The sequence below is a fragment of the Coloeus monedula genome (genome assembly GCF_965178545.1).
Source record: "Coloeus monedula genome assembly, chromosome: 6".
Taxonomy (NCBI): Eukaryota; Metazoa; Chordata; class Aves; order Passeriformes; family Corvidae; genus Coloeus; species Coloeus monedula.
In genome coordinates, this window is record NC_138786.1 from 58,027,387 (window position 1) to 58,051,753 (window position 24,367).

The window sequence follows — 24,367 nt, forward strand, 5'->3', positions numbered from 1 at the left end:
TTGTTTTCCGTACAAAAAGAACGCTGAAATTTTGTCAAGATATACATTTTGAGATGTGAAATTTGCTGCTTGATTGATGCTAGAGCAGCGTGGAGAAAAAAGCACCACCCGAGAGTGTTTTGGTGTGACTGCAGGGTGCCCTAGGTCGGGGGGGGCCCATTGGTGTAGCGCAGCATGGGGTAGAAGGAGCGGGCAAAGTTGTTGGCCTGGGTGCAGCTGTAGTCTTCCTCAGAGGAGGGGATCATGCAAGCCAGGAGCAAAAGCAGCAGGAAGAACAACTGGAGAGGTAAAGCTGCTCGTAACACTCGGTAGAAGAAAGAGGGAGACCGAGGGTTTGCCTGCACAGGTTGTGGATGGCTTTCACTCCTGGAAAGGAGAAACAAAGAGCAACAGGCACTTCAGGGCTTGAGTTAAACAAGTTTTTTTACCCTATTTTCAGATGCAAGCTTAACTTTTCCCAGGAGGCAAACAGACCATTCCAAATAGGTGTCGAAGCACAAAGGAAAGACACCGCTCACACTGATGAGGTTCTTCTCTGCCCTGGCATTACTGAGATCTACCCTTTGAACAGGTTATGTTCTCCCTTTGTCCTTCATGGTCTGTTTGTACTAAGTGACTCTCAGGGGCAAGTTTCTTTTTCCAAGCATGCTGGTGGAATTAAAGAAGGATTTAAACATAAAATATCCCCCCATTTGGCACAAAAATTATTTTCTCAAGCCAGGGTTGCACATCATCGCAGAGGTCCTGGAGCAGGAGTACTAAAGGAAACCATTCCCTAAAGAGCAGCCCAGAGCTGGTAGGGGACACTACAGGTAGGCAGAAATCACCTCCACCCATGTGTCAACCTACAAGGAACAGTTGCCCAGGTTTGTGCTGGCACACGGCTCATTCTCTGCCATATTCACTATTTTTCAAAAGATCAGGCAAATATAAAATAATACCTTGTGCTGCTGCCATTTCTGCCATCAGCAGTTCTCCTGAGGGCCATCTGTTGAGAGAAATAGCTTTTAGTGTCCAGATTTCAGAAGCAACCAGGAATTCCTCTTTCTCAGAAAAGAGAGCTGTAGACTTTAAGGTCTGATTGTAAATGCTGTAATAAGGTACATGGACCTAAAACCTAAAATGATTATATTTGAGGAACTTCCACAGTAAATGTGGCAAAATACACTATATGCTGATTGCAAAATACTAGAAAAAAAATACTTGCCTTCTTCACAGCAGGGCTGGATTTCTCTTCTTCTGGATTATAGACTCCTGAGTCCAAGTCATCTGGAACTAGCAGGAATGTTTTGGTATCCTAAAAGATAACGGCACCTTCCTCTTTAAAATGCACATTCAAAACTGACAACAAATGAAGCACAAAGAACCACCTTTCACTGCCTCTGTAGGTGCACAGCCCACTGCTCCTTTACATGAGCATAACCAGTTCCCCAGAATAAAGAAATGTTTTACAGTGCCCAGTCTGAAGGAATTACAATGGAATGGGTGCACACAGGTATTAACTTGAAAATCTCTCTATCTGACAGGCGTCAGGATGAGCAACCCGTTGCTATGAACTTCAGCTCCTGTGTGTTCATTACACACTCCTAGCCTGATACCGGGTTTGGATCACAGAAATTCAGGTTGGAAAGGACTTCAGGAAGTTCATCTAGTTCAACCTCCTGCTCAAAGCAGGGCCAGCTATGAGACCTGACCAAAGGCCTTACTCAGAGCTTTATCCTCTCTGCTCTTCAAACCCCTTCAGGACAGAAGCAGCACAACTCCTCTGTTACAATACTGTACTAGCCTTGTGGTGTTGAAGTTTTTCCTACAGCCAGAACTGTTCTTTTTTCATCTTCTGAAGGTGGAAGTATTTACGCTTTGAGTCAGTTTTTTTATAAATACCTTCACTCTTAATATGCTGTTTCTTTTCAGTAAAGAAGATCCACAAAGGAGTATTCAAATTCCAACTCACCAGATTCCCTTGTATTGTTTTTAAGTCATGAGAGACTTGTTCAATCAGCTGTTTCAGTTTCGCTCCAATTACATGGACCTTCTCTTCCTCTTCAATGTAATCACCATCTGATTTCAGCAGCAGGTAAGCAGTGAGCTCCTGGAGGGAGTTTACATTAAGCTGTTGCTCCAGCAGCTCTTTCTCCAGTTGCTGAGAACAAACAAAAAACAGTACAACAGACTGTTACCCTCAGCTTTACAGATGTTCTCCCAAAAGGAGGAACTCTGGAAGGCTTTAAGGAACAACACAACCTGCCTGAGAATCCACAAGGCACATGAGTGGTTATTACAGCTACATAGGAAATGAAGTTCTCTTGAAGAGACTGGTTGTACCTGCTTGAACTAACATTTTAAAATAGCTCTAGCAGCAGGTAATTCATATAGAGAGAAGATTAAATTTTGGAAATTGGAAGTCTTACTCCAGCATAAAGACTGCTCATAAGAAACTTAATTATGATATTTAATTATGGAAAAAGTGCCTTGTACAGGCAATATCTTGGTCTGTTTCAAAAACCACCCCCATGCCTGAGTACAGCAGGTTTGAGGACAGGCTGCAGACACTGTGAAACATAAACATCCTGCTCTTCACTGTGTGGTGAGAGCTGAGGTGCCGCAGTTAAAACTACACTTACCATCAGCTCCTTTTGGCATTCCAGTATTGTATTGAGATCAGCATTGGGATCTGTGATTTGTGCTTCATTCCTCCGGCTTTCAGCACTTGCTAACCACAGGATTAGTTTTTGGCTCTGGTCATGGAAATCCTAGAGAAACAAAAATACTGGCACGTAAGAGGGAAAACACCTTTGCAGTGCCTTCACCTACCAACAAAATGCCCAGACCAGATTAGACAGAGCCACCACGAAGTCACAATCAGTGAGGGTACAGAAACCTTGTTAAACCATTGCACCTATGTCGTAAAGGCGTATGACCCACTCGAAAGGTGTTTTACTAAACTGTTTCAATCCATCAGAGGCAACTTTATAAGGAAATAAAATGTCTTGGATTGTGAGTGACCATTTCACTGATGCACAGGATTTACCCACCTGCCCTCTCCCCTTATCTACCCCTCAGCAGCATCCCAAAGAGTTTTTCCCTTACAAGCTGGCATGTGATATGCACCTGGCAGTGCAGTAAGGCTTGCTGTAAACCCTTCCTCCAGCTGTCCAGTGCACGACTTGCTTTCTCCCAATGCAAGTTGACCTTCCGAAGCCTGTTCTGCAGCTCCTTGAACTCTGTGCTGTCTGCTTTCTGGAACTCTTTGCTGCTCAGGTTAGCAGAAAGCAACACTGCTTTGTAGTTCTCAAATGCTTTAAGCATGTCCTGGTAGAAAAAGAGGATTAGGAGCTTTTATGAATGATGAAAAACATGTTGTTTATTTGCAATAAAACCACGCACTCAAAAGTGTCACAGGTATTGGGGAAGATGTTTGAATCTGGTGGCTTTCCAATACTGCTGAAAAACACATTAAGGTAGGTTTATGTTTGGGGTTTTTTTAAAGCCGAAACCTTCACTTTGAAGAAAATAAGTGTGATTGGGCTTGTGCTTCTCCCTAAGTCACAGGCACTATGACTTAATCCACACCTGCCTTTCAATTCCTCTGAGGTGCCTCTTTCCCTGACATTTGGACAAATACTCCCATAGGTCATCACACGGTATTTTCTCCTAATTGATAAAGGTTCTGCCATTCTAGAATCCTAGAATAATGCTGACAGGGACATCTGGAGGTCTGTGCTCTGTTCTTCTGTTTCAAATAGGACCAACTTCAAACTCTGAGCAGGATGCTGAGGGCCTCATCCACTCACATTTTCAGTATCTTGCAGGATGGAGATTCCCCACCTCCTCTGGTCCCCTGGTCCCACACCACACCACCCCATTGTGAGAAATTATTTTTCTTCTCTCTGGTCTGAGTTTCTGTCAGCCCATTTCTCTGTCTTGTCAAGGCCCAAAGGCAGTCCTGCCTGCTTTCCTGCTCGCCCTTAAAATTGCATGGGGAATATGGAATTTACAAAGCCAAGGTAATATCATCTAACCACCTTCATGTTAAGGCTGAGCCTGTAGGTTTTTTTAATTAAAAAAACCTGAAGGTTTTTTTTTAAAAGAGAATGCCAAACAATACCTTCCTTGTACCTTCCAGTTTACAGTTTGAATCAAGGGTACTCAATCTTTTCCAGGTTGCTCTTGCAGCAGGGAAAGTAAGAGCTGCAGGATGAATCCCACGAGCCACACAGCCCAGATTGCTTTTCTCAGCAGCCTTTCTATCCAAGAGTGTCAATCTTTATATTCTCAGGAACTGAGTCCCACTTGTTGAAAACTGCTGGTCTAAATTACTTCTCACCCATCAAAGGATCCTGTCCCCCTCCTCCAGGCAATAAAGTTTCTTTTAATATCAGACAAAGCAAAGAGTCTACCACAGACTTCTGAACACCAGTAAGCCATTCTGCAGGCAGACTGGATTTATCCTTATCCCAGGCAATCGGGATGTCCTGACACCTCATGAAATTCACTTCTTACAGCACACTGGCTCTTTTAACACCCCTATAAAGCCAAACTGTCTGAAAAGTGGATTTACAGCCAGCTGGACTCCTCTTAAGCAGATGCAGAACACAGAAGAAGTGAAGCTCTGCTCCTTGAGGAGGTCAGACACCCAACTCCAGGCTGAAGGGAAATACCTCCCTACACTCAGGAGGCACCACCAAACCTTTCCTAGCGCTTGGTGCCTAATCCAGACTAGCTGAGGGAGTCAATCTTATTGGAGTGCAGAGTCATTGTCCCTGGCCTAATAACTACTCCAGGATACATAGGCTTAAACACACTCTCAGCATGCCTAAGAAATCCCTCCTCTGTCCTGCAGTGTCCTGTTTGTGAGCATCACCACAAAGGTGACACCACACTGACCAGCAGCCTCAGGGTGACTCCACACAGGGCAGCTGGTGAGGGGTGAGCACAAAGGGATTTTGCACTCCCACAGATTGCAGGAACACTTGCTCTCTTAGACTTCAACCTGAGGAATTTCATTACCTGATTGCCAGGGCCCCAGCACTTTCATGTGCCCTGGTAACCTGCTGGCTCAACTTGCAGAAACCACAGCTTTAGAGCAGATCTTTGTCAGTCTCCTGCTGGAATTACACCCTGCCCTTGATTCAATTAAAAAAAAAAAAAAAATCAACCTAGACTTTGCAGCCTGTTGACCTGGCTAATTTTCAATCTGTTTCTGGTTTGCATATAGGGGAATGGCACAATGAGAAGATGTCGCTATCACTGTGCAAGAAAACAGAAAGGTAGAGGTGGAGAGATTTTTATTTCTGCCTGCCAATCTCTGTATATGAAGACAGAAGCACCTTGCCTAAGATCCTCTTTCATCCTCTTAGCTGAGAGCAGTTCAGCTACCCTGTGGCACAGGAACGTTGCTATTGGCATCCATGCTGCCAGCTCATCCCAGGAGCACACAGATAAAAAACATCAGCATCTTGAAATCCCTCTTCTCAGTATGCCATAACTTACTTTCAATTTCTTGACCTTTTGTTCCAATGCCTGCATGCTGGTCGGAAGCTTCACTTTTTGCAGCTCTTCCAGCTCTTGCTCAGTTTTATCAAGCCAAGCAGAGATGTCACTGAGGTCTGAGTCCAGCTGCTGCCACTGCTGCAATTTCTGTTTCATCCTAAGTTTATTTCTGAGGTCTTGAGCTTGGATGAGCTCCCATCTATCAATAATGCCTGCAAATAATAAAAAACCAAACACTTAAATCTTCAGTAAAGGAAGGAGTATGAAAAACAGATGCAAGAAGTTTTGCAAGTAAATTATTCTCCATTCTGCTTGAGACCAAATAATAGCTGTAATGTGTTACTCTTATTCAGCCACATCTTTTCTTGAGATTCTGCAGTGTCTAAATTTCATATTGCTGGTCAAGTTATCCACGTAGCAATGCTACAGAGAATCTAAATCACATTAATTGGAGATGGTTTAATTCACTTGGAAGAGCAGACCAAATCTAAGGAGACAGAATTCAATGAGCCCACCTGTGATTTGGTGAAAACCAAAATCCATCATGGGACAAATATGATCCAGCAGTTAGGACTTGGGTTTGTGTTTTATGTCTGTGTGTAGCTGCTGGAGGGAACCCAGAGGAAGCCACAAAGATGATGAGAGGGCTGAAGCACCTCCCCTGTAAAGACAGGCTGAGAGTTGGGGCTGCTCAGCCTGTAGAAGAGAAGGCTCTGGGGAGACCTTAGAGCAACTTTTAGTGCCTGTAGGGGCTCCAAGACAGCTGGAGAGGGACTTTTGACAAGGGCGTGGAGTGACAGGACAAGGGGGAATGGCTTTACACTGATGGAGGGCAGGTTTATACTGGATCTTAGGAAGAAATTCCTTACTGTGAGGGTGCTGAGGCCCTGGCACAGGTTGCCCACAGAAGCTGTGGGTGCCCCATCCCTGGAAGTGTTCAAGGCCAGGCAGGATGGGGCTTTGAGCAACCTGGTCTGGTGGAAGGTGTCCCTGCACAAGGGATTTTAAAGTCTCTTCCAACCCAAACCATTCTAATGACTATGTTTCATCAATTCAGTGCTAAAGGGCATGGAGATGCCACCTGTGTGACCACCAACACTTTCTGAAAGCACATCTAAACCATTCTCAGGCTTTTCCTAATCATCCCAGGTATGGGACATAACCCTGGACCATTTGTGAGACCAGAGACACAAACTAAGTAAGCTGGTGCATGTAGCTGCACCCTTCTTTTTAGCACATTATTTGCTTTTGGGATTGCAGTACAATGTGTTGTTACAATCTCAAGCACCTGAAACCAGGAATGAGGTCCTAAAAGTTCAAGAGAACTAGCTTGCTGGTCTGTTTGCAAGAAAGGACCACTGTAAAGACACTGGAGAACAGAATACATTACCAGCTTTGACAAAACATTTCTGTAAATGGGAGCTGTAGCATCTTGTTCTATGGAGTGCCAATAACTCCACACAGCAATCTTATTTTAGACAGAGACTTCAGTTTGAATTCTGATTAAAAGTCTCTGAAGTGTTCAGTATCACACAAAAGTGAAATTGTTCCCATTTATTGCAACAAGCCAAGAGATAGAAGTATATTATGAGAAAGAAAAATCTCAATTCTGGCAGAAAATGTGAAAGCTTAGAACAGCACACACGGGTTGGACAGAGGCAGGTGAGAAGGCAGCTCAGTGAAACCTGGCAAAATACTTTTTTTTTTTGCTTTTGTTCCCAAACGTGCTGCCTTTGTGCCATCTCTGCTTTGTCCCTCCAGAGTCACAGGACAAACACCACAGCCCCAAAGCCACTCCTAATGCTCTGTACCTGACTGCTTCTCTGCTGCTGCTATATTCACAAGTTCTTGGTCATCCTGGGGCTCCTCATCGCTCATGTTGGCAGATGGAATTTTCTCCTTGCTGCTGCTGCTGCTTGCAGAGCTGAGCTGCTTCACCTGGAATGACATTTTGGTGGGTGAGCCCTGCAGGTTAACAGGATGTCAAAGGTCCAACCTAATTTGTGTTACTTTGGGGTGGCTGGGCTGCTGCTGAGCTCTTGCATGTCAGATTTAGCACTGGGCTTCTGCAGCTTTGCTAACAGTTTACACTGGCTCTCTGTGCCTTTCCAGTAAACAAACACACACCATGGTGATGCCAGTTACTACATGAGTGGACATGGCAAATTAATTTCTTTTGCACTACATGTACCAGACAATGTATATCTGCTGATGCTCTTTGTTGGATTGTGGGTCTTGGCAATATTGACTCTAAGGCTCCGAGACTGGATTAATGATGACAAAAGCAGCCAGATACCAGTACCACCCTGTCTGGAAGAGTGCTGACAACGGGTCCAGATCCACTGAGCCTGGCAGCTGCTGGTGAAGCCATGGCTGGCAAACAGCCACCAAGGCTGAGGTAGCAATGGACAATAAGCCATTTTGGCACATTTTTCAATACCTAGAAGCTGATTAAATGGTGTGTTACATGTTAGAAAAGGACCCCTCAAATCTGCTTAGGAAAGGGAGATATATCAGTATAGATATATCAGAGATATATCAGAGATGTATCAAGAGATTCACACTCTCTCCTTTGTGGGGGTTAAATTCTCCTAGACTTGTCCTGTAACAACAGAGTAAGGAAGCTCCTCCAGACACTGACAAGGAGTCCAACCTGAGCCACCAGAAATAATGTCTCTGTTTGCATGAAGTGAAAATTCCCCCCCAACTATTCTTTTCCTGGATGCTGGAGAAGGGAAGTGGATGGAGTTACACAGAACAACAACCAACCAAACAGTGTAGTACAGGTTGAGTGCCCACAGAGCCTCCAACTCACATAGTCTGGTTTATAGGGGGTACTTGTCTCTGGTCCAGACAACACATTTCCAACCATCTCTGCCTGGTTATATCTGTGTTTCCTGCAGACTGGGCTACCCGGAGAATGCCAAGGATGAGCTTCTGAAACAGACTTTCCTGAAACAAATAAAACCAAAATCACACACCATGAGCAGAAGATCCCACCTCCATGAAGAAGCTGTTGCTTTGTATTAAGTTAGAAAGCGCTTTGAATAAAATGGCATCAAGTTATGGCATAAAAATGACAGTTTTGCAGCTTTCCTTGCAAAGCATGCACATTTGCAAAACATCAACAGTGTTTCAAAGGTAATGAGATGAGAGCCATGCAGTTATGGGACATTCTGTTTTCTTCTGGAAAATGCTTGAATACAGGTATGAGTATTCAAAAAAACCAAAAGACAAGGCTGCACCGTGGTTTTGTAAAGTTTGCATCCCAACAATAACTATCACACATCTGCAACATGTCAGTGGGAACAAGTTAGACATGTCCTGATTTGGAGAATGTTTGTTCTGGATTTAACAGACAGGACACACGTAGTTCTGTCATGCACAAACCACAGAAAAATACTTGGCAGAGTTGGAGCTACGGCCCTCAGTAATTACACGACCAAAATTAGAAACAACCAAAAATTGATACTACCCAGAGCAAACCACCAAGAAAGAACCAAAAGACTTTGGATCAGTACAATGAAATGCACATTAACCACCTTGGCATTTACCAGGCAAAATCTAAATGGTGTGTTCTTGACTGCTTTTAATGTCCATGTGGATACTGCAGCGTAAGAACACCATGACAGGATGAGACATGGTGTCCACACAAGGCAGGAAGTCAGACATTACGTATGAGAGAGGTTGAGGAATATAGCGTGCAGCACAGGGAGATTGCCATGTTCAGACACATGCATTAGCAGGTGCCTACCAGAAGATGCTTTCAAAGTTTTTGTGGTCATTTTAAGATATGCCTCAGGGTTTTCAGTGATTTCTACATCTGAAAAAAGAATAATGTCATTTTCCTCACTATTCAATATTTTCCAACTATTAAGAACAACTGAAACAATGAGGGACAGCAAAGACAAAGAACAAAGTAAGTGGCTGGTACCATTTTCAAACATTCTTAAACAGTAAGGCTTCTAAAACCCTTATGTTTCTAAAATAAAGGCTTGGTTTAGACAGTACCATTTCCTTCACCAAGACATCTAAGAGATGAGTCTGCTCACATCTATTAATGGTACTTGAAAACCAACCAACAGTGTGGGAGCAAGACTTCAATCCCCCTCCCTTCCCACACAGGGACATCCTCCAGCTGTCCATGTCAAGCCAAACTGCCAGACATTGGTTCTCACCTGACAGAGCACTGTAGTATGTTGCTTCTTCATCATCTTCATGAGAGGAAGAACCTCCCACATCACCTGTGTGATCCCACTCCAGTGGGATGGAGTCAACGCTGACAGGGGTCTCACAGCCTGATCTCTCATGGCCTTGAGTAGGGGGCACAAGGTGGCAAAGGGACTGTGTGGATGAGGGCCCCTCAGTGATGGCCTTCTTATGCCAGGGATCATTCTGGATTTCTCTGGAGTCTTCTTGGTCTGTCTCATTTTCAGAGTTATCTTTTTCATCGTCCAATCCCTACATATAAGTAACAATTACTGCATATTAATAAGATTTACAAGAGATCTTAAATGAGCTAATGATTGAGCCACACAGTACTACTGGAGACAGATTTGTGGTGAGATGCAGCAACCAAAGACACGTGCCTAAAATTAAAGGGAGATGTAATTTCTGCCTTCTCCCTCTTTTGCCAAAACCAACCCTCACATCAGCAGATACCTCCCTTCTTTCAAGGCACTCAACTACCACCACAGTATCTGTCCAGTCTGCAGGAGTACTCAGTTCCCAATGGGCTAAACAGGTCACAGCAAGGAAATCATGCTCAGGCAGGAGTGAACAGCCACTTGTAGTTGCTCACGTTACTTCCTTTACCTGGCTTTCTAACAGATGTTCTTTCTTTTTGAGGCCAAGCAAACTGAGAATCATCTGAAAGTTCCCAGGGAAAAGCAAAGTGCATGCTGTTCCCCATTCAGGGTTTTCACAATAAAAGTGGACAGATGGAGTGGACAAACAAATACATAGAGAGATATTCTAACCATATTATCGATATTAAAGAAAACGAAGTGATATTAGAAACACCTAAAAAGATTTTGAAGCCTTCAAGCCACAACTACATAATTCTGAACCTTATGAACTACCTCCATGTTACTCTCCAGATTCTGCAGATGGAGAGGCATGAAAGGATTGGCAACAAAGATTTAGCAAGGCTGGCACATCCCCTGCAGAGCTCCCAACTCCTTAGAGCTCAAACCACTCAGTCAAGCTGCTAGGAATAAGCAATTGCAATTCAAAACCAAAAATAACCATTGCAATTCAAACACCAAAATCTTATCAAAGCTTTGGAACAACTGTTGCTTCTTACAGGATCCCTTGAAGTCAGTCTTTGATGGAACCGGGCAACTCGCCCAAACACCTCCTGACAGTATCGATGAAGTTCTTCCAATTCATCTTCAATCAGGATGGCATCCAAAGGCTCGCTCTTCTGAATCAACTGCTCCCCAAAAACTATTAGCTGATCAATCTTATTGGTGTTTAATGTTATTTCCTGTTGGAAACCCTATTTGGAACATAAAAGAAAAATAATTACTTCTTCATTGGCCCTTTCCAGCCTAAGGTTTGTCCCTGTTTCCTAGCTCACTGTAGTAAAAGACAAGCAGCAATTGACATTGTTGTCTAATTTAATTTGGCAAATATCTTTTTACTCAAGAGGTCCAAAGGTTTGTTTTATCAGCAGAATTACAGTTCCAAATGAAGAGGCATTTTCCACCCATGTGTACATCAATATGGCTGCAATGTCCTGAGCCTGCAGGGGACTGTGATACGAGAGCTCAGCTAATCAGAGCTCATTTTTCTGTTGGGTACACACTATCTTTTTCTCAGCAGACAAGAAATTTGTTTGGTTGCTTGGGCCTCCAGCCTACACAACAGTAAATCTACATCCCAAAGGAATAACAGTGCAGGGAGAAAGGAGAAATGAGCATATGATGTAGCAAAGAACTAGTATATTCCTCAGAATCACTGCACATTCCTGATGTCTAATTTCTGTTGAAATTCCCAGCTACAAACTATGAGCTCCTAGGAGAGGTTGTACTATAATGCCAGAAAATAATGCCTGAATTTAGGAATATAGCTCTTACTGTTAACCAGCATCTGCTGATTTCCAGGCCAGATACCACTGTCACTGACATGCATTGGCAGGAGAAAATGGCAGGACAGAACTGAGCTTGAGCACTTCATCTGAATTAAATACTGCACAGCATAATTTTGATTCAGGCAATATGTCTTAACAATTTACTGCTGTCTTCTAACAAATATAGTCCTACAGAGATCTGGTGGCTATTGTGAAGTTACAGAAAAGCAGATGATTCTGTCAGGCAAGGGCAGCCCAACAGGATCACTGGGCTACAGTAAACAACTGCTTCATGGGGATACGTACATTTAACTGGCGCATTTTGTCGTCAACGTTACTTTTTGAGAAGTGCTCCACGTTTGTCAGCTGTAGGTCCATTTCTGTGAGCCAGACAAGGATGCTTTCCCTTGTCCCCTCAAACTCATCTCTCCGATTGGTGAAGTGCTGGACGGAAAAAAGGAGCCAGTGTTACATGACTTCAGCTATTAGAAGAGACAGGTCACAGGAGCTCTCTGAAATCAGTGTTTTATTTAAAAACTCCTGTTCACCTTAAAGGCCATTAGGACACAAACAGCGGCATGCCATGTATAAAACCTGTCCTCTTCCTTTGATGATGCTAGAACTGTGCCCTATACTAGTACATTATTTGTACAAAAGAGGGAGCAAAATTTTAGCAATTCAGGATGCTTCTATAAAATTATATTCTTGATTCCACACATTCCTTCTCCCACATCATTATACCAGTGACAGTTACTTGGATTGAGGCTTAACATCTAATTTGTTCTAAACTTAAAACAGAGATAAACAAAGGAAGCAAACTCCATCTCTAATTAAAGTAAGTAAAGCTATGGGATTAAAATCAGTTTTTACTGATTTTACAATGGAGAGGCTGGATCATGGATGATCACGCCAGTGTAATTAATGCACTGTTTGACATGGCACGCCCCACAGAAGCTGCTAACAGACATGCAGCTTGCCTGTTCTCATGGGTGGATTTACTGCTCAAGAAGGGGATCATGTAACATCCCAAACATAACAATTTGTAGCTGCACAGATCAAACCCCATCACTGCTCTCAGTGCCTCATCCACTGACTTCTGGGAGCTAACAGTTTTCCCTGTCAGTTGCTTGCAGCACTGCTGTATTTAAAAATCTGGCAGTCACAAGTTTCCCCCAGGGCACAGCACAGAGTATCTGCCCAGAGATCAGTTTAACTGATGGGCAAGATACTTCAAAGATGTGTCACAAATACACTCTTCAACAACATTCCCCATCAGGCAGGGAGCACAGCAGGAGCTGTGCCTTTCCATCACATCTCCATGTTTAATGCCTTGTTGGTGAATCACAACCTGGCACACAGTAGAGCTGATTTGGAAACTCCAAACCATACCTGCACTTGAGGCCCTTTTGTCTCTGCATGAACACATCCACCCATTACAAGACAGTAAGAGTAAAGTGTGATAGGAGCAATGAGTACTGCAACTGACCTCCCAAAATCTGCTTTAAGCTTTTCTTCAGCTACCAAGAACCGATCTACCAAGGTCAGGTTTACGTCATGTACTCGGTGACTCCTCCAGAGCTGCTCAGCTATGCCGGTAGCTCAGGACACACAGAGTTGCTCTGATGTAGACTTTGCTCTTGGGTAATTCCTGCAGAAACCTGCGAATGCTCCTCACTCTCTCACCCCACTGTGCCATTACCTTGAGTCTCCTGAGAATGGAAGCGACTCGTTTCTGGAGGTTATCCCAGCGCTGGTTGCCCTCGTGCACCATCTGTTTGAGCTTGCTGGCCGAGTCCGTGCGGTTCTCGCGGGCCAGGCGCCGGTACTGCTTATTGATCAGCTCCAGCTGCGTGAGGCGCTCATGGATCTGCCGCTGGAACGCCTGCAAGGCAAAGCGAGGAGCTCATTCCCTGGTAAGAGTCAGGATGTGGATACTACCCATCAAGAGAGATGATGCACTCCCCCTTAAAAACAGACCTTCCAACAGCAAAACTAAATTCAGATTTTAAAACCCATATTTTAAACCATCTGCTCAGACTCAGCTCACTGGGAAAAAAATAAATATCAAACTACAAAAGTCTCTTGCCTATAAAAAGCAAGGCTTTAACTTATAAGTGTCTGTTCTGAGCATTGTATTCTCCACATTAAAAAAAAAAATTCTGGAGACAAACAGACATCTAGCAGCTGCACATTCACAAAATTATTTACATTCCCCATACTACCAATGCCAAAATAGTGTTTTCTAGTGACTCAGGCATTTTGCACAGACAATAAGTATTCAGCAGCCCGATGCTGAGCATAAAAAAGGAAGTTAAAAAATTCACCTCAAATTTCTTCAGCTCCTCTTTTGCATGTGTGTACAAAACCTCTGAAGAATTAGGCCTAGCTGCTATACTTTCAGATGCTTTTAGCCAATCTTCAAAGCGAGAATAGTCATCCAAAAACCTCTGCCACAGACGCCAGGTTTCCTCGATTCTGAGAGAGCAAGAACAGAAAGGTTTTATCACAAGCTAACTATCAACTCTGGATTCTTTCTTCCTCCTCAAAATTCAGCTTGTGGCAACAGCTACAGCGTTTCCTCCAAATGCTGCCACAGACTTCTGTAGGGTAAGAAGAGAGACGTACTTCATTCGCCTTTCCATAGACATGGCACAGATGTTTCTCCACCGTCTGTCCAAGCTCCTGGTGGTTTGCTGGATGGAGTCACACTCTGTGTCATTAGCACACGCATCTGAGTCGTGGAGCAGGACTTCACAGATGCTAAACACGGACTCCACGCCCGCCGTGTGCTGCTCTATGTCTCTCTGCAGATCCTGCCATTGGCAAAAGAACAGCGTCAGTGGAAGGAAACATGCACGGCTACATTTCAGCCATGCCCCTTCAAAATGCTGCAGAGGATGGGGAAAGAGCAATTCCTGTGTCAGGAAAAGCTTATTTAGCTTTAGAAAAGACTTGCAGCATGAGCTGTGCAGATGACACAGGTCAGGAGAGAAATGCCATGCAAAAAAAGAGCTGTCCATCTTTGGTGCCTCAGTCTAACTCAATCTTCTCATTAACAGTCTGGACAATTTTAATGTGCAATTAAAATCCAAACCTTACTTATACTATAAATAAATTCTTACTAGTTTTGACAGCACGAGATGACTGTCTCATATCAGGTTACTACACTGAAAGGCTTGTCAGAGAACTCTTAGTGCAGTATGTGCTTTTTTGTGACTGATCACAGGCTGCAGCATGAAACACAAACACAAGTACCTGGTGTTACACTACTTTTCTTACTCTCTCTCCTAGGGCTCCTGTTCTCACAGACTGTTTCAAAGGGTCTGGCAAAGGACCTTTTGTCTAATCTACACTACAGGTTTCTTTTCCAGAGCCTGCATCTCCATGATAGTCTTGCCTCTCATCCTGTACCCATCACTACTCCTAAAGTCACTGTAATTGAAAGACAGAAAAAAGGCCTTATGTAAATATTTCTTATTGAAAGGTAGATCTGTACTATGCTACCAACTTTCAATATTAATAAAATTACAACAGCCACTACAATTCCATTTTTTCAGCCCATTTCTGGCTTTTCTAATGAAGAATACAGAGACTTTTGCTTGAATAACACTAGAGCAACAAACACAAATGAGCATTTTCCTGACAAAAGTGAACTGGAGTACCCATTAAATGGTATTTACTGATTTCAGTCAACAGATGAAGCAGAATTGGTTTTGCTCTAGACTTAAAAAAAAAACCCCAAACAAAGTAAAACAAAAAAAAAAACCTGGAAACAGACATAGCTTGTAGCAAATACAAAAGGAGTTGAAGAAAGATTTTTCCCGGAAGACAACAAGCTGCAAGGAGTCAAGGAGTTGAGTATCACTCAGTGGCAGTCCTCAGTGGTTATGTGGGTACCTGAATCAAGGCCTGAGCCATAAATGGTCAAAATATGGCTTGTGGGATTTGTAGTAATGAACAGCTTTAGGGAATGTAGGAGCAAAAATCTTTAGATGGATGAGAGACTGCCAGAAGGAGACCCAACAGAAATTTTTACAGGTTACTAAGGATTCACAGCAATTTACTGAGCAAGATGCATCAGTCTCTTTCCAACAGTCTCTACAGCTGGGAGGAGGCTCCACCTCACCACCAGTACCTGAAGCTTTATGAAGTCTCTTCTGAATTCATTACATTCCACTGGATTTACCGGTGTATTTGTGAAAATGAGAATTTTGACCACAGATTAAAATTAATTCTAACTTGCACTATTGGTAATGTTACTGACATGATCTCATTACTTCAGGCCATGCCTGGGTTCATGGAACAGCCCAGGCAGAATCCATGCTGTTTTCCAAATGACCTAACTGCATTAAGTGAGACAAACACAACAAACTAAGTGAGAGGGTGAGGAACATACACTGAGCCCCACAAGGTACCATTCCTTCAACTCTGCATTGCATTGCCCAGAGAGCTTAAAGAGACTACACACTGCTAGATTTTTGCATTAGTGAAACACCTTTGCAATCTTAAAATTAGTATTATTCACGTTGTAATAACATGCCATAAAATACCTCTGTGGATACACAAGGCTTTTAAATTTCATTATTCAAGACTGCACAGGTAAAGCTTTTCCAGTCATGGATGTCAAATAAAAGAAGCCTGTAGGGTATATTTCTCACCATTGCTCTGCTTTTGCTGAAATAATTGTTCAGATAAAACCAGGAAAGATCTTTTTACTTGTCGCATTCAGATAAATGTTTCACTAATGCGGAGCAAAAGCAGCTTTTATTTTTACTGTGGTCTTTTTAATCAGCACAGTCTTCTCATACTCAGCCTGATAAAAAGCTACAGTAGAAGAAGTCTAGAGGTGCCTAGAGATCTGTATGTAAAACAGCATAAAAAAATAGTAGCTCTGAGCAGCAAATGATGGCTCTTAGAGCTAGCTGAACCTTGAACGCCCATAATAAAAATAAATTAGTTTGGACACAATTCCTTTGTGCTCCATGCTCTGCTCAGCCTGGCAATTTATTATGGCCTTTGAGAATGTAAAATGTTTGGATGAGAAGAAAATATTTCCTTGTTGTTTATATGGCCATTCACAATTCAGATTAAACCATCAGAGGCACTGGGCCAAGCTTCTGGTGATGGACCAGCTCCTGCAATGGAGGCAGTGGGAGTCACCTCCACTCCTGTCACAGAGGAGCTGGCCCTTCCTGTGACATCCAGGACATGAGTGCAAGGACAGCCACACCAACCAGCGTAGAACAGAGTCCCCAGGTCTGGGTCACTCAGGGATCCTTAAACATGAAAGCAGAAGCCAGAGAGAAAAGATGGAAAGGATGGGAAGGACACCAGTAAGTGTTCCTAAAGGCAGATGCCACAAAGCTTCCAAGCTTCCAAACTTGACAGACTCATTCTTGATCTTTAGTTTTTGGGCAAATACTGTTGTTTAACACAAAGGCCAGATGACAGCCAAGCACTCAGAACTGGGGCAGACTTACAGCACAGCCCTGAGCAAAGGATGACTCCACCATCAAGTCTGCACTTTGGAGAAGTTCCTTTTCCTCGCTGGCTAGAGAAATTTACTACAGGACTATCCAACTCCTCTCCTAAGATGCCCCTGGTAAACAAATGCCTTGGATAAAAGCCCACCAACACCCAGCAGTGTGAGGTTGGTTCACACTTGTCTCAGCAGCATTCATGTGCCAGCTCCCCCAGCCCTGAGGGATCTTCAGAGCCTGCTTCTGGATCAAACCTCAGCCAAAGGTGTGTCTGCACAAGTCCACCCTCCAAAGCTCAAGCATCCTGCTCTGCCAAACTTGCTCTGCTGTCTGCAAGGAAGGGACAAGAACTGGAGCCAGCGGGGGCAATGCATCAAATCGCAGCACTTGGATTGGTCACGGCGACTTTGTGGAGAGCAGCATTCACGCCTTGTCAGTCTAAGTCATCCTCATGTACTCTGCCCACTGTCTGTGCCCTGCCTAGTCCTCAGGAAGTCTGCTGTACTGAAGTGAGCAAATTTGCTTTTGTTTGTATTTTGCATGTTTTCCTTGGGTGAATGGGGAGAGGGAGAAGTAGGGGTAATTCAACACAATACTGAAATTACTGCAAGCAAATACAAATTTTCCATGTAGCGCATCTTGGCAGGAACATGCCATGCAAAGCAAACAGTCAGAAGGGCTCACTCAAGAAAAGAAACAGGTGATTTTATACCAGGACCAATCAGCAGCATTTTAGCTCATTTACTCTGGCTGCTGCTATTTCCCACCTGCTGTTCTGCCAGTCTCTTCTGGATTTCTTGGTCATCACAGATGTCATAAACAACAGGCTTGGAAAGCTCAGACTCAATCCGGGCCAACCAGGTGCGAAGGTTACTCATGTTTTTGTCCAATAGTTGTATAAAAGCAAATGTTTCCTTCAGCTTCTTCACCCTAAGCAAACCAGGAAGAACATTTTGTTACAAAGATGGTCAATCAGTGGAAAGGCTGTTAGCAGGAGAAGGTGATGACAGGCATAGCTTTATGAAGCCATGTCACATCAAGCTGCTGCCTGTAAATCAGAGCCATGTTTTAGTCAAAACCTACCCAAATTGGCTCAGCAGGCCCTGCTCTCCAGCTGCAAGCAGGTCTTGGGTGAAGGCTTTAATGAAACTGTATAAGCAAGGTGAATTTTCATCTGCGAGGGAACACTGGACATTCATCCAAGTGGGACTTTGTACCAGAATTTGCTGCAGTTAAACTAAAATGGGTATCTGTGGTCTGATTTTCCTGCTGTGAATTATACTCGGTGTCTTCTTCAGCAAGCAACAGGCCCACACTAATCAACAAGGTACCACTTTGCCAAGAGAGGCAGAATCTGCACAAACCACCGCTCCACCTGGGAAAACCATAGAATCACAGAATGGTTTGGGTGGGAAGGGCCTGAAAGATCACCTTTTTCCAACCTGCCACGGGAAGGGACACCTTCCACTGTTCCAGGTTGCTCAAAGCTCCATCCAACCTGGCCTTGAACAATTCCAGGGATGGGGCATCCACAGCTTCTCTGGGGAACCTGTGCCTGGGCATCACCATCCTCTGGATGATGACAGGAGAGGAGAAGGCCTGAACAACAGCTACTATAGAACTTGTAGCACCACAACATTAAAAGCTCTTCTAAACACCACACGAATGAGTAGAGATACGCCAGACTTTCCTGATGAGTGAAAAATTAAAAAACAATCCTGAGGGGGGAGAATAGTACATGGCCAGGGAGACTTGTGCAGCGGGCAACCAAATGAACCACTGAGACCATTCACTTTTCTTACAGCTGTTTGTAGCACAGCTCTCAAACTGCAGGCAAACTTTTTTTTTTTTTCCAGCCTTAACAGCATAGTCCCATGCCAAAACCCCGTATCAGCCCCTCAAGTTACCCAAGTAGCATGCTTTTGTATTGTGGCAAATTTGTCTCCATGTGTTGGAGGAGTATCTGGCAAACTACCTCACTGCTCTCAAATCTTTCTTAAAATTCTCATTTATCGCAATTCCCAACAAAAAATTACTAAAAAGGCAACACCAGGGTGATACTTAATCACTTCAGACTTATTATAGAGATCGTCATCTAGATCTTGGTAGTTAATGGAGAAAAAAACCAAAGATCATGATTTGTATCAGACCTGTCTTGAACATCCAGATCACAAGATGAGATGAACCGTACCAAAAAGCATGCTATTCTCCCCATGAACTGCAATGGTCTACCCTGCAGTACTATAAATATCAACACTGCAGACTCTAAGGTCAGGTGAAATCATCCTACCCATGTCCTAGCAGAGCCCACTTCTTAGCCAGCATTGCTTCCCTGTGCTGGTCTCCTGATCTCTAGTTATGTTCTTATGCCTTAGGATGAATTTTTGAACTTTGCACGTGATTTCTAAAATGCAAATTAACAAATTAAACCTATAGCTACTGCCTGCTCTAGCAACTAACAAATAAGCCTCATTATTTAAGTCAAGTGCAGCACAGAAAGTTAAAGTATGTATTGTGAAAAGGCTGAAACATTTCCTGTTCATTGGCCACAGTGGCTGGGAACTGTCACCATACAAACAAAACCAGCAGTGGGTCTGCAAGGGCATCTTGTACAAGGGGTTCTCTGCATGTCCCCAAATGCAGGGGACTGTTGAGGAGTCTGACATGAACCCTGATGTACTTGGCAACACCAGCATTGTGCAAGCTGGGACTGGGGCAGGGTGAGGGATGTAATGTCATGCAGTGCAGGCAGGGACAGATTGTTCCAAGGCAGAAGTGCCCAGACAGGGTGCCTGAACAGTGTCCTGGCCCACTGTCCTGCCTGCTACCAAACCATCCTGCCAAGTTTTAGAGAAGAGCGGTCCAAACTGCCAGTAATGAGTGGGTTTTGCAGTTGCCTGATGGTACAGTGACAGAAGACATGCAGGATACCTAATCCATAATGAATATGCCACCCTGTAAGCAACAACTGATCTTATTAACAACCTTAAGGTAACCAAAGAGGATACACATGTCAGCTAGACACTTGATTCAAGGTAAAGCACTTATGGAGGAGATATGGGAATAATCCTGCTGGATTTGTTCAGTCCTGTTGTTTAGTGTCAAGGTACAGAGTAAGGCCAGAAAATTTAGGGTCTCATATGGATTAGGAGCATGGAAAGCTTCCCCTACCTCTTGTCCCAAAAGCACCAGGCAGTACTTTCAGTTGTTCTGTGAGGGTTCGAAGAACACAGTCCTACACTAAAGCTCCTGGCAGGTATTTAACAACTCTGCACTCTCACAAAGTAAAATTGGTATTGTCTGACTCATGTAACCCTGCAAACCAGCCTGAAGGACTTGGCCCAAGTCGATGTTCCTGCCTTGTACCCACAGAGCTGCTGACAGAGGTGCAAAGCACCTGCCTCTGCCCCTTTACACTGACTCTGCTTTCCACTGCTGGAGCTGATTGAAAGGAAACCAGTGCATGACAAAAGCATTTGCTCTTACTTTTCTTAACGAGCTTTTTTTTCAGAACTCTGCTCCCAAGTTCAACCCTGTATGCAGACAGCATCTGGCTCCCAAGCAAACAGCTGCTGTATAAATCTTCCTGCTCCTGGTTTTGCTTCTACTAAATGGCACTCAATGAACATGCCATTGCAACATTTTCTGGTGCTGTCATGGGCTGGCAGTTATTTATCCAGAAGAACTAACTCCTGCTCTGCCCTATTCCCACCAGTCAATTTGGATCTGACTGGTTATGATGCTCAGCAGACTACCAAGGCATGTAGTCCTCCAAAGGCAGGTGACTCGGGAACCCTTTTCCCTGGAGAGATGGACAATACAGGCTCTGTGCTGAGCACAGAATCGAAGAGTCACAGCTGAACATCTACACTGTTGCATTATTAACTCTGCATGACTTCAGGCCACTCAGGAGGAAAGCAAGGCTTGATCTCCACCCTGTCCCTGACTGTACTCCATGGCAATTTAGTTCCTGCATATTCTGTGATGCTTCCCACAACTGCTCTGGAGACATGCACATGTTGGGACCATCTGATGGCACACCTGACCTGCTGAAAGCACAGCTTACTGTGCTGCTCAGGATCATCTCTGGCCGCCTGTGCTCCTGTCTCTGCCTATATCCACCTGCTTCCCACCCCTAAGCTGCATTACAGAAAAATTCACAGGTTGCAAAACATCTTTCTTCAGTCTGCATAGTGGACAGATGAACACAGACAAGGAAGTCCAAAGCAAAACCAAACGATATTGCATTGTAAATAAGTGTCTTCATGACTGAAAGCACATTAAATAAATTTAAGAAGCAACAGTTTTAGAGTCCAAGCATGCCTTTTTGCACCACCACTCCAATATTGTTTTAGATTAGAAATCACTCTGAATTTCAAATTATGAATATCACCATAAGTATAAGGATCTTTATCATCTAGTGTTAATAGAAGCAACAGTCTCAAAGACAGCATCATTGTGGTACTGAAAGCTTGTATTTACTTTCTAGCAATTGTCACTAGACACACCATTGTAATTAAGTAATTTAATCTGTTATATATTCTGGATAGAATTTGGCATTTGCCAGTCATTTAAACACCCTTAATGCACTAAGTCATTAATCTCAAACTTGAGCTAAGCAGCCAAAGAAGACTAAAAACCTAACAAAACTTCATACTAGTGCAGTGCATAAATGGGAGGGCAGCCTTGTCCAGATATTTCACTGGCTGATGTGCTCCTGTCAGCAGACACAGAGCCCAAGGAAAAGGGCAGAGTTCTACACTGAAGCAAGAGGTAAAATGATGAAAAACATGAGTATCCTCAGCTTGCACAGAAGTCACAGGCAACTGCCATTTCCCTGGCTACAGCTCAAAGAAAAGAGTGAAACAGACTAATTACATTCATAAAAGTCTTAGTTTGCAACCACCATTCTCAGATGCATATCTGCCCACTGAAAATAGTCTTACAAAACACCTGCTCTTTGCATGAAGGAAACTTCTTGAAGTCTTTTGAGATGCATCCTGACCATTTCTGGGTAAAGACAGCCCTTCTGGGAGCGGGGTGGGGGTGCACAGTGCAATCCTCCAAGCCTGGGGGCAAAAGCTTCCCACCAGGTCCAGGTGATCAATCACCCAACACACAGTCAATTAACAGCACTAAAAGTTCAAGTGCAGCAAAGAAAACCAGCTTCTTCCAGAGGATGGAACATGCCACCACTGTTGATGGAGTTCTTCCTCTACGAAATGTGATTCTCAGGTTAATTGAGATTGGTCAAACAGGAAAAACTTACTGTTTACAGAAAGAAGGCCTACTTATCCATTGTTCACTTCCCACTGAGAACTCACCTGCCACAATTCAACATGCCTCCAGAAGGGGAAAAAAAAGAAGATAATAATATTAAAAAATCCAATTAAAATATCACCACTAATCTCAAAAAAACCTGACAAATTCAGACTTGTCTTGTCCTTTGCAATGGGCCAAGCTAAAAAACCACCCTGATTAGCACTCAGACACATGCATTAGTTGCCTGGGATAAGCCAAACAAAGCCAGTTTTTAAATATTTTAATCTTTACACCACAATAGAAGTGGCAGAAAAAGAACAAAACTAGGAGATTACAACTAAAAGCTGTCTGCAAACGTGAACAGAAGGACTAACTGACCTGACTCGAGATTGGATTTGGGTCTTAATACCCTCAATGTAGTTGCCAGCATTGGGTTACAAGAGAAAATCATTAAGCTGTCTCAGGCTGTGTCACTGCATGGCCCCAGAAATACACAGTGTATTTGTAGTAACTACTCAGGAATTACCTAGCAGTAGGAGGAGCTTCTAGGTTGATTGAAATGTATTCACACAAACAAAAAGAATTACAAAATGCATGCCAATTGCATTGCTTTAGCTGTCAAAATGCTGCAGGAAAAGGTACGGGGGGAAGCTCAAATAAGGTAAATAGTAGCATTCAAATTTTAGTGTCTGAAAGAATGGAAAACATCCTGACATATATTCTAAACTCTCCTTCACAAGTGCAAATGTCATAAGAAAAAACGACTACCATACATGTCTTTTGGAGGAGGAGGAGGGGCTGAAATGGCCCTGCCAGCTGACAGGATTGTTTACCAGCGGCAAAACAATGAGATGCACAGCCCAGGAAACCTTTGTTCAGTGAGTCGCAGGGGGAGCTTAACCGTGTGAGGCACAAAAGACGCGGTTTGGGGAGGTGATGCCAAAGGCAGGTCTTAGGCCTTTCGTATGAAAGGCAAGGCCATTTCTCGGTCCGTGCTGGTGCCGTGCCAGCCGCCCCGTGCCCGTGGGTGTGTGCGCGCAGGGAGAAGCGGCGGGCGCGCCGGAGGAGGCTTTGGAGGAGGCTTTGGGGGAGGCTTTTCTCTCGTCACCCCCGCCGGCGAGCCCAAAGGTTGTTACCACGGCTCTCCACCGCCTCGGGTGCCGGCCCCCGAACACAGCTGATTGCAAGCGAGAGGCCCCTGAGCACTATTCCTGCTGCTAACGTGCCGCACTTCCCACTCATCCACTTGTCCAAGGCGAGCTGCGGCGAGGCAGTGGCGCAGCGCATCCATCGCATCCATCGCTCCCCCCCCGCGGCCGCCGGGTCCCGCTGCTCCTCCAGAACCCACCGGCACCGCGCCCGCGGCCGCGCACCCACACGGCACTTACGGTTCGCACGAGAAAACCATTCCTCAGCTTGCAAATCCCAAGCTGCAAGGGGGGACCGTCTGTGCGACCAGGCAGGCATGGAAGAGGAAACCCCTCCTCCACAGATGCCCTATTTATTCGCCGCTTTAGCATCCCGCGTGTTGGGGGGGGGGAAAAGCTCGCCCGTCCTCCTCCTCCCCGACCCTGAGCTGGGGGGACACCGGAGCTCTCTCTCCCCCCTATTTTAACCCCTGCGTTTTGCGTTGGGATTTTTACCTGGCGAACGGCCGCATCCCTCCTCAGAACAAAACCACGAGAGCTTTATTCTGACACAAGAGAATGACTAGCACGTGAGGAAGCGCACGCCGGGCGGCTGCCCGCGGCTGGCGACAAAAAGGTTGCGGGCTGGAGCCTCCGGCACCGAGAAAGGTGGATGCGGTGCTCATTTCTTGGGAGAAAGAGGGATTGGAGCCTCAGACCCGGATGATTTGCAGCAGAGTCAGTCTGAAGCGAACCCAAAAAAACGAGCACACGTACATCCACGCACAGGCACCACGTACAAAGATGTATCCTTACTTCCCCTGCGTTCTGCTTTCTCGCCTTTACCACTACATCCCTGGTAATTAAGTACGAATTAAATCCCCCCCACACTAACCTGTCCTCTCTTTACCCTTCCAGAGCAGGCAGAAGGC

At 44.4% G+C, this 24,367-nt stretch overlaps 1 protein-coding gene across 3 annotated transcripts in view; it reads right to left on the reverse strand.

The window, feature by feature from the left end:
- The window catches only part of SYNE2 (spectrin repeat containing nuclear envelope protein 2), a 174,294-nt gene continuing 149,927 nt past the window's right edge, over positions 1–24,367 (reverse strand). For all 3 annotated transcript variants that reach the window (XM_082284463.1, XM_082284462.1, XM_082284461.1), the window contains 17 exons: positions 17,814–17,976; positions 14,192–14,379; positions 13,891–14,041; positions 13,266–13,448; positions 11,873–12,010; positions 10,799–10,993; positions 9,672–9,954; positions 9,248–9,316; positions 8,309–8,445; positions 7,305–7,431; positions 5,494–5,705; positions 3,112–3,312; positions 2,625–2,753; positions 1,955–2,143; positions 1,208–1,297; positions 942–988; positions 1–366 (listed from right to left, as the gene is read on the reverse strand). In XM_082284463.1, coding sequence (XP_082140589.1) covers positions 141–366; positions 942–988; positions 1,208–1,297; positions 1,955–2,143; positions 2,625–2,753; positions 3,112–3,312; positions 5,494–5,705; positions 7,305–7,431; positions 8,309–8,445; positions 9,248–9,316; positions 9,672–9,954; positions 10,799–10,993; positions 11,873–12,010; positions 13,266–13,448; positions 13,891–14,041; positions 14,192–14,379; positions 17,814–17,976 — 2,728 coding nt within the window. In that variant the 3' untranslated portion in view covers positions 1–140. The remainder of the gene's footprint in view (positions 367–941; positions 989–1,207; positions 1,298–1,954; positions 2,144–2,624; positions 2,754–3,111; positions 3,313–5,493; positions 5,706–7,304; positions 7,432–8,308; positions 8,446–9,247; positions 9,317–9,671; positions 9,955–10,798; positions 10,994–11,872; positions 12,011–13,265; positions 13,449–13,890; positions 14,042–14,191; positions 14,380–17,813; positions 17,977–24,367) is intronic.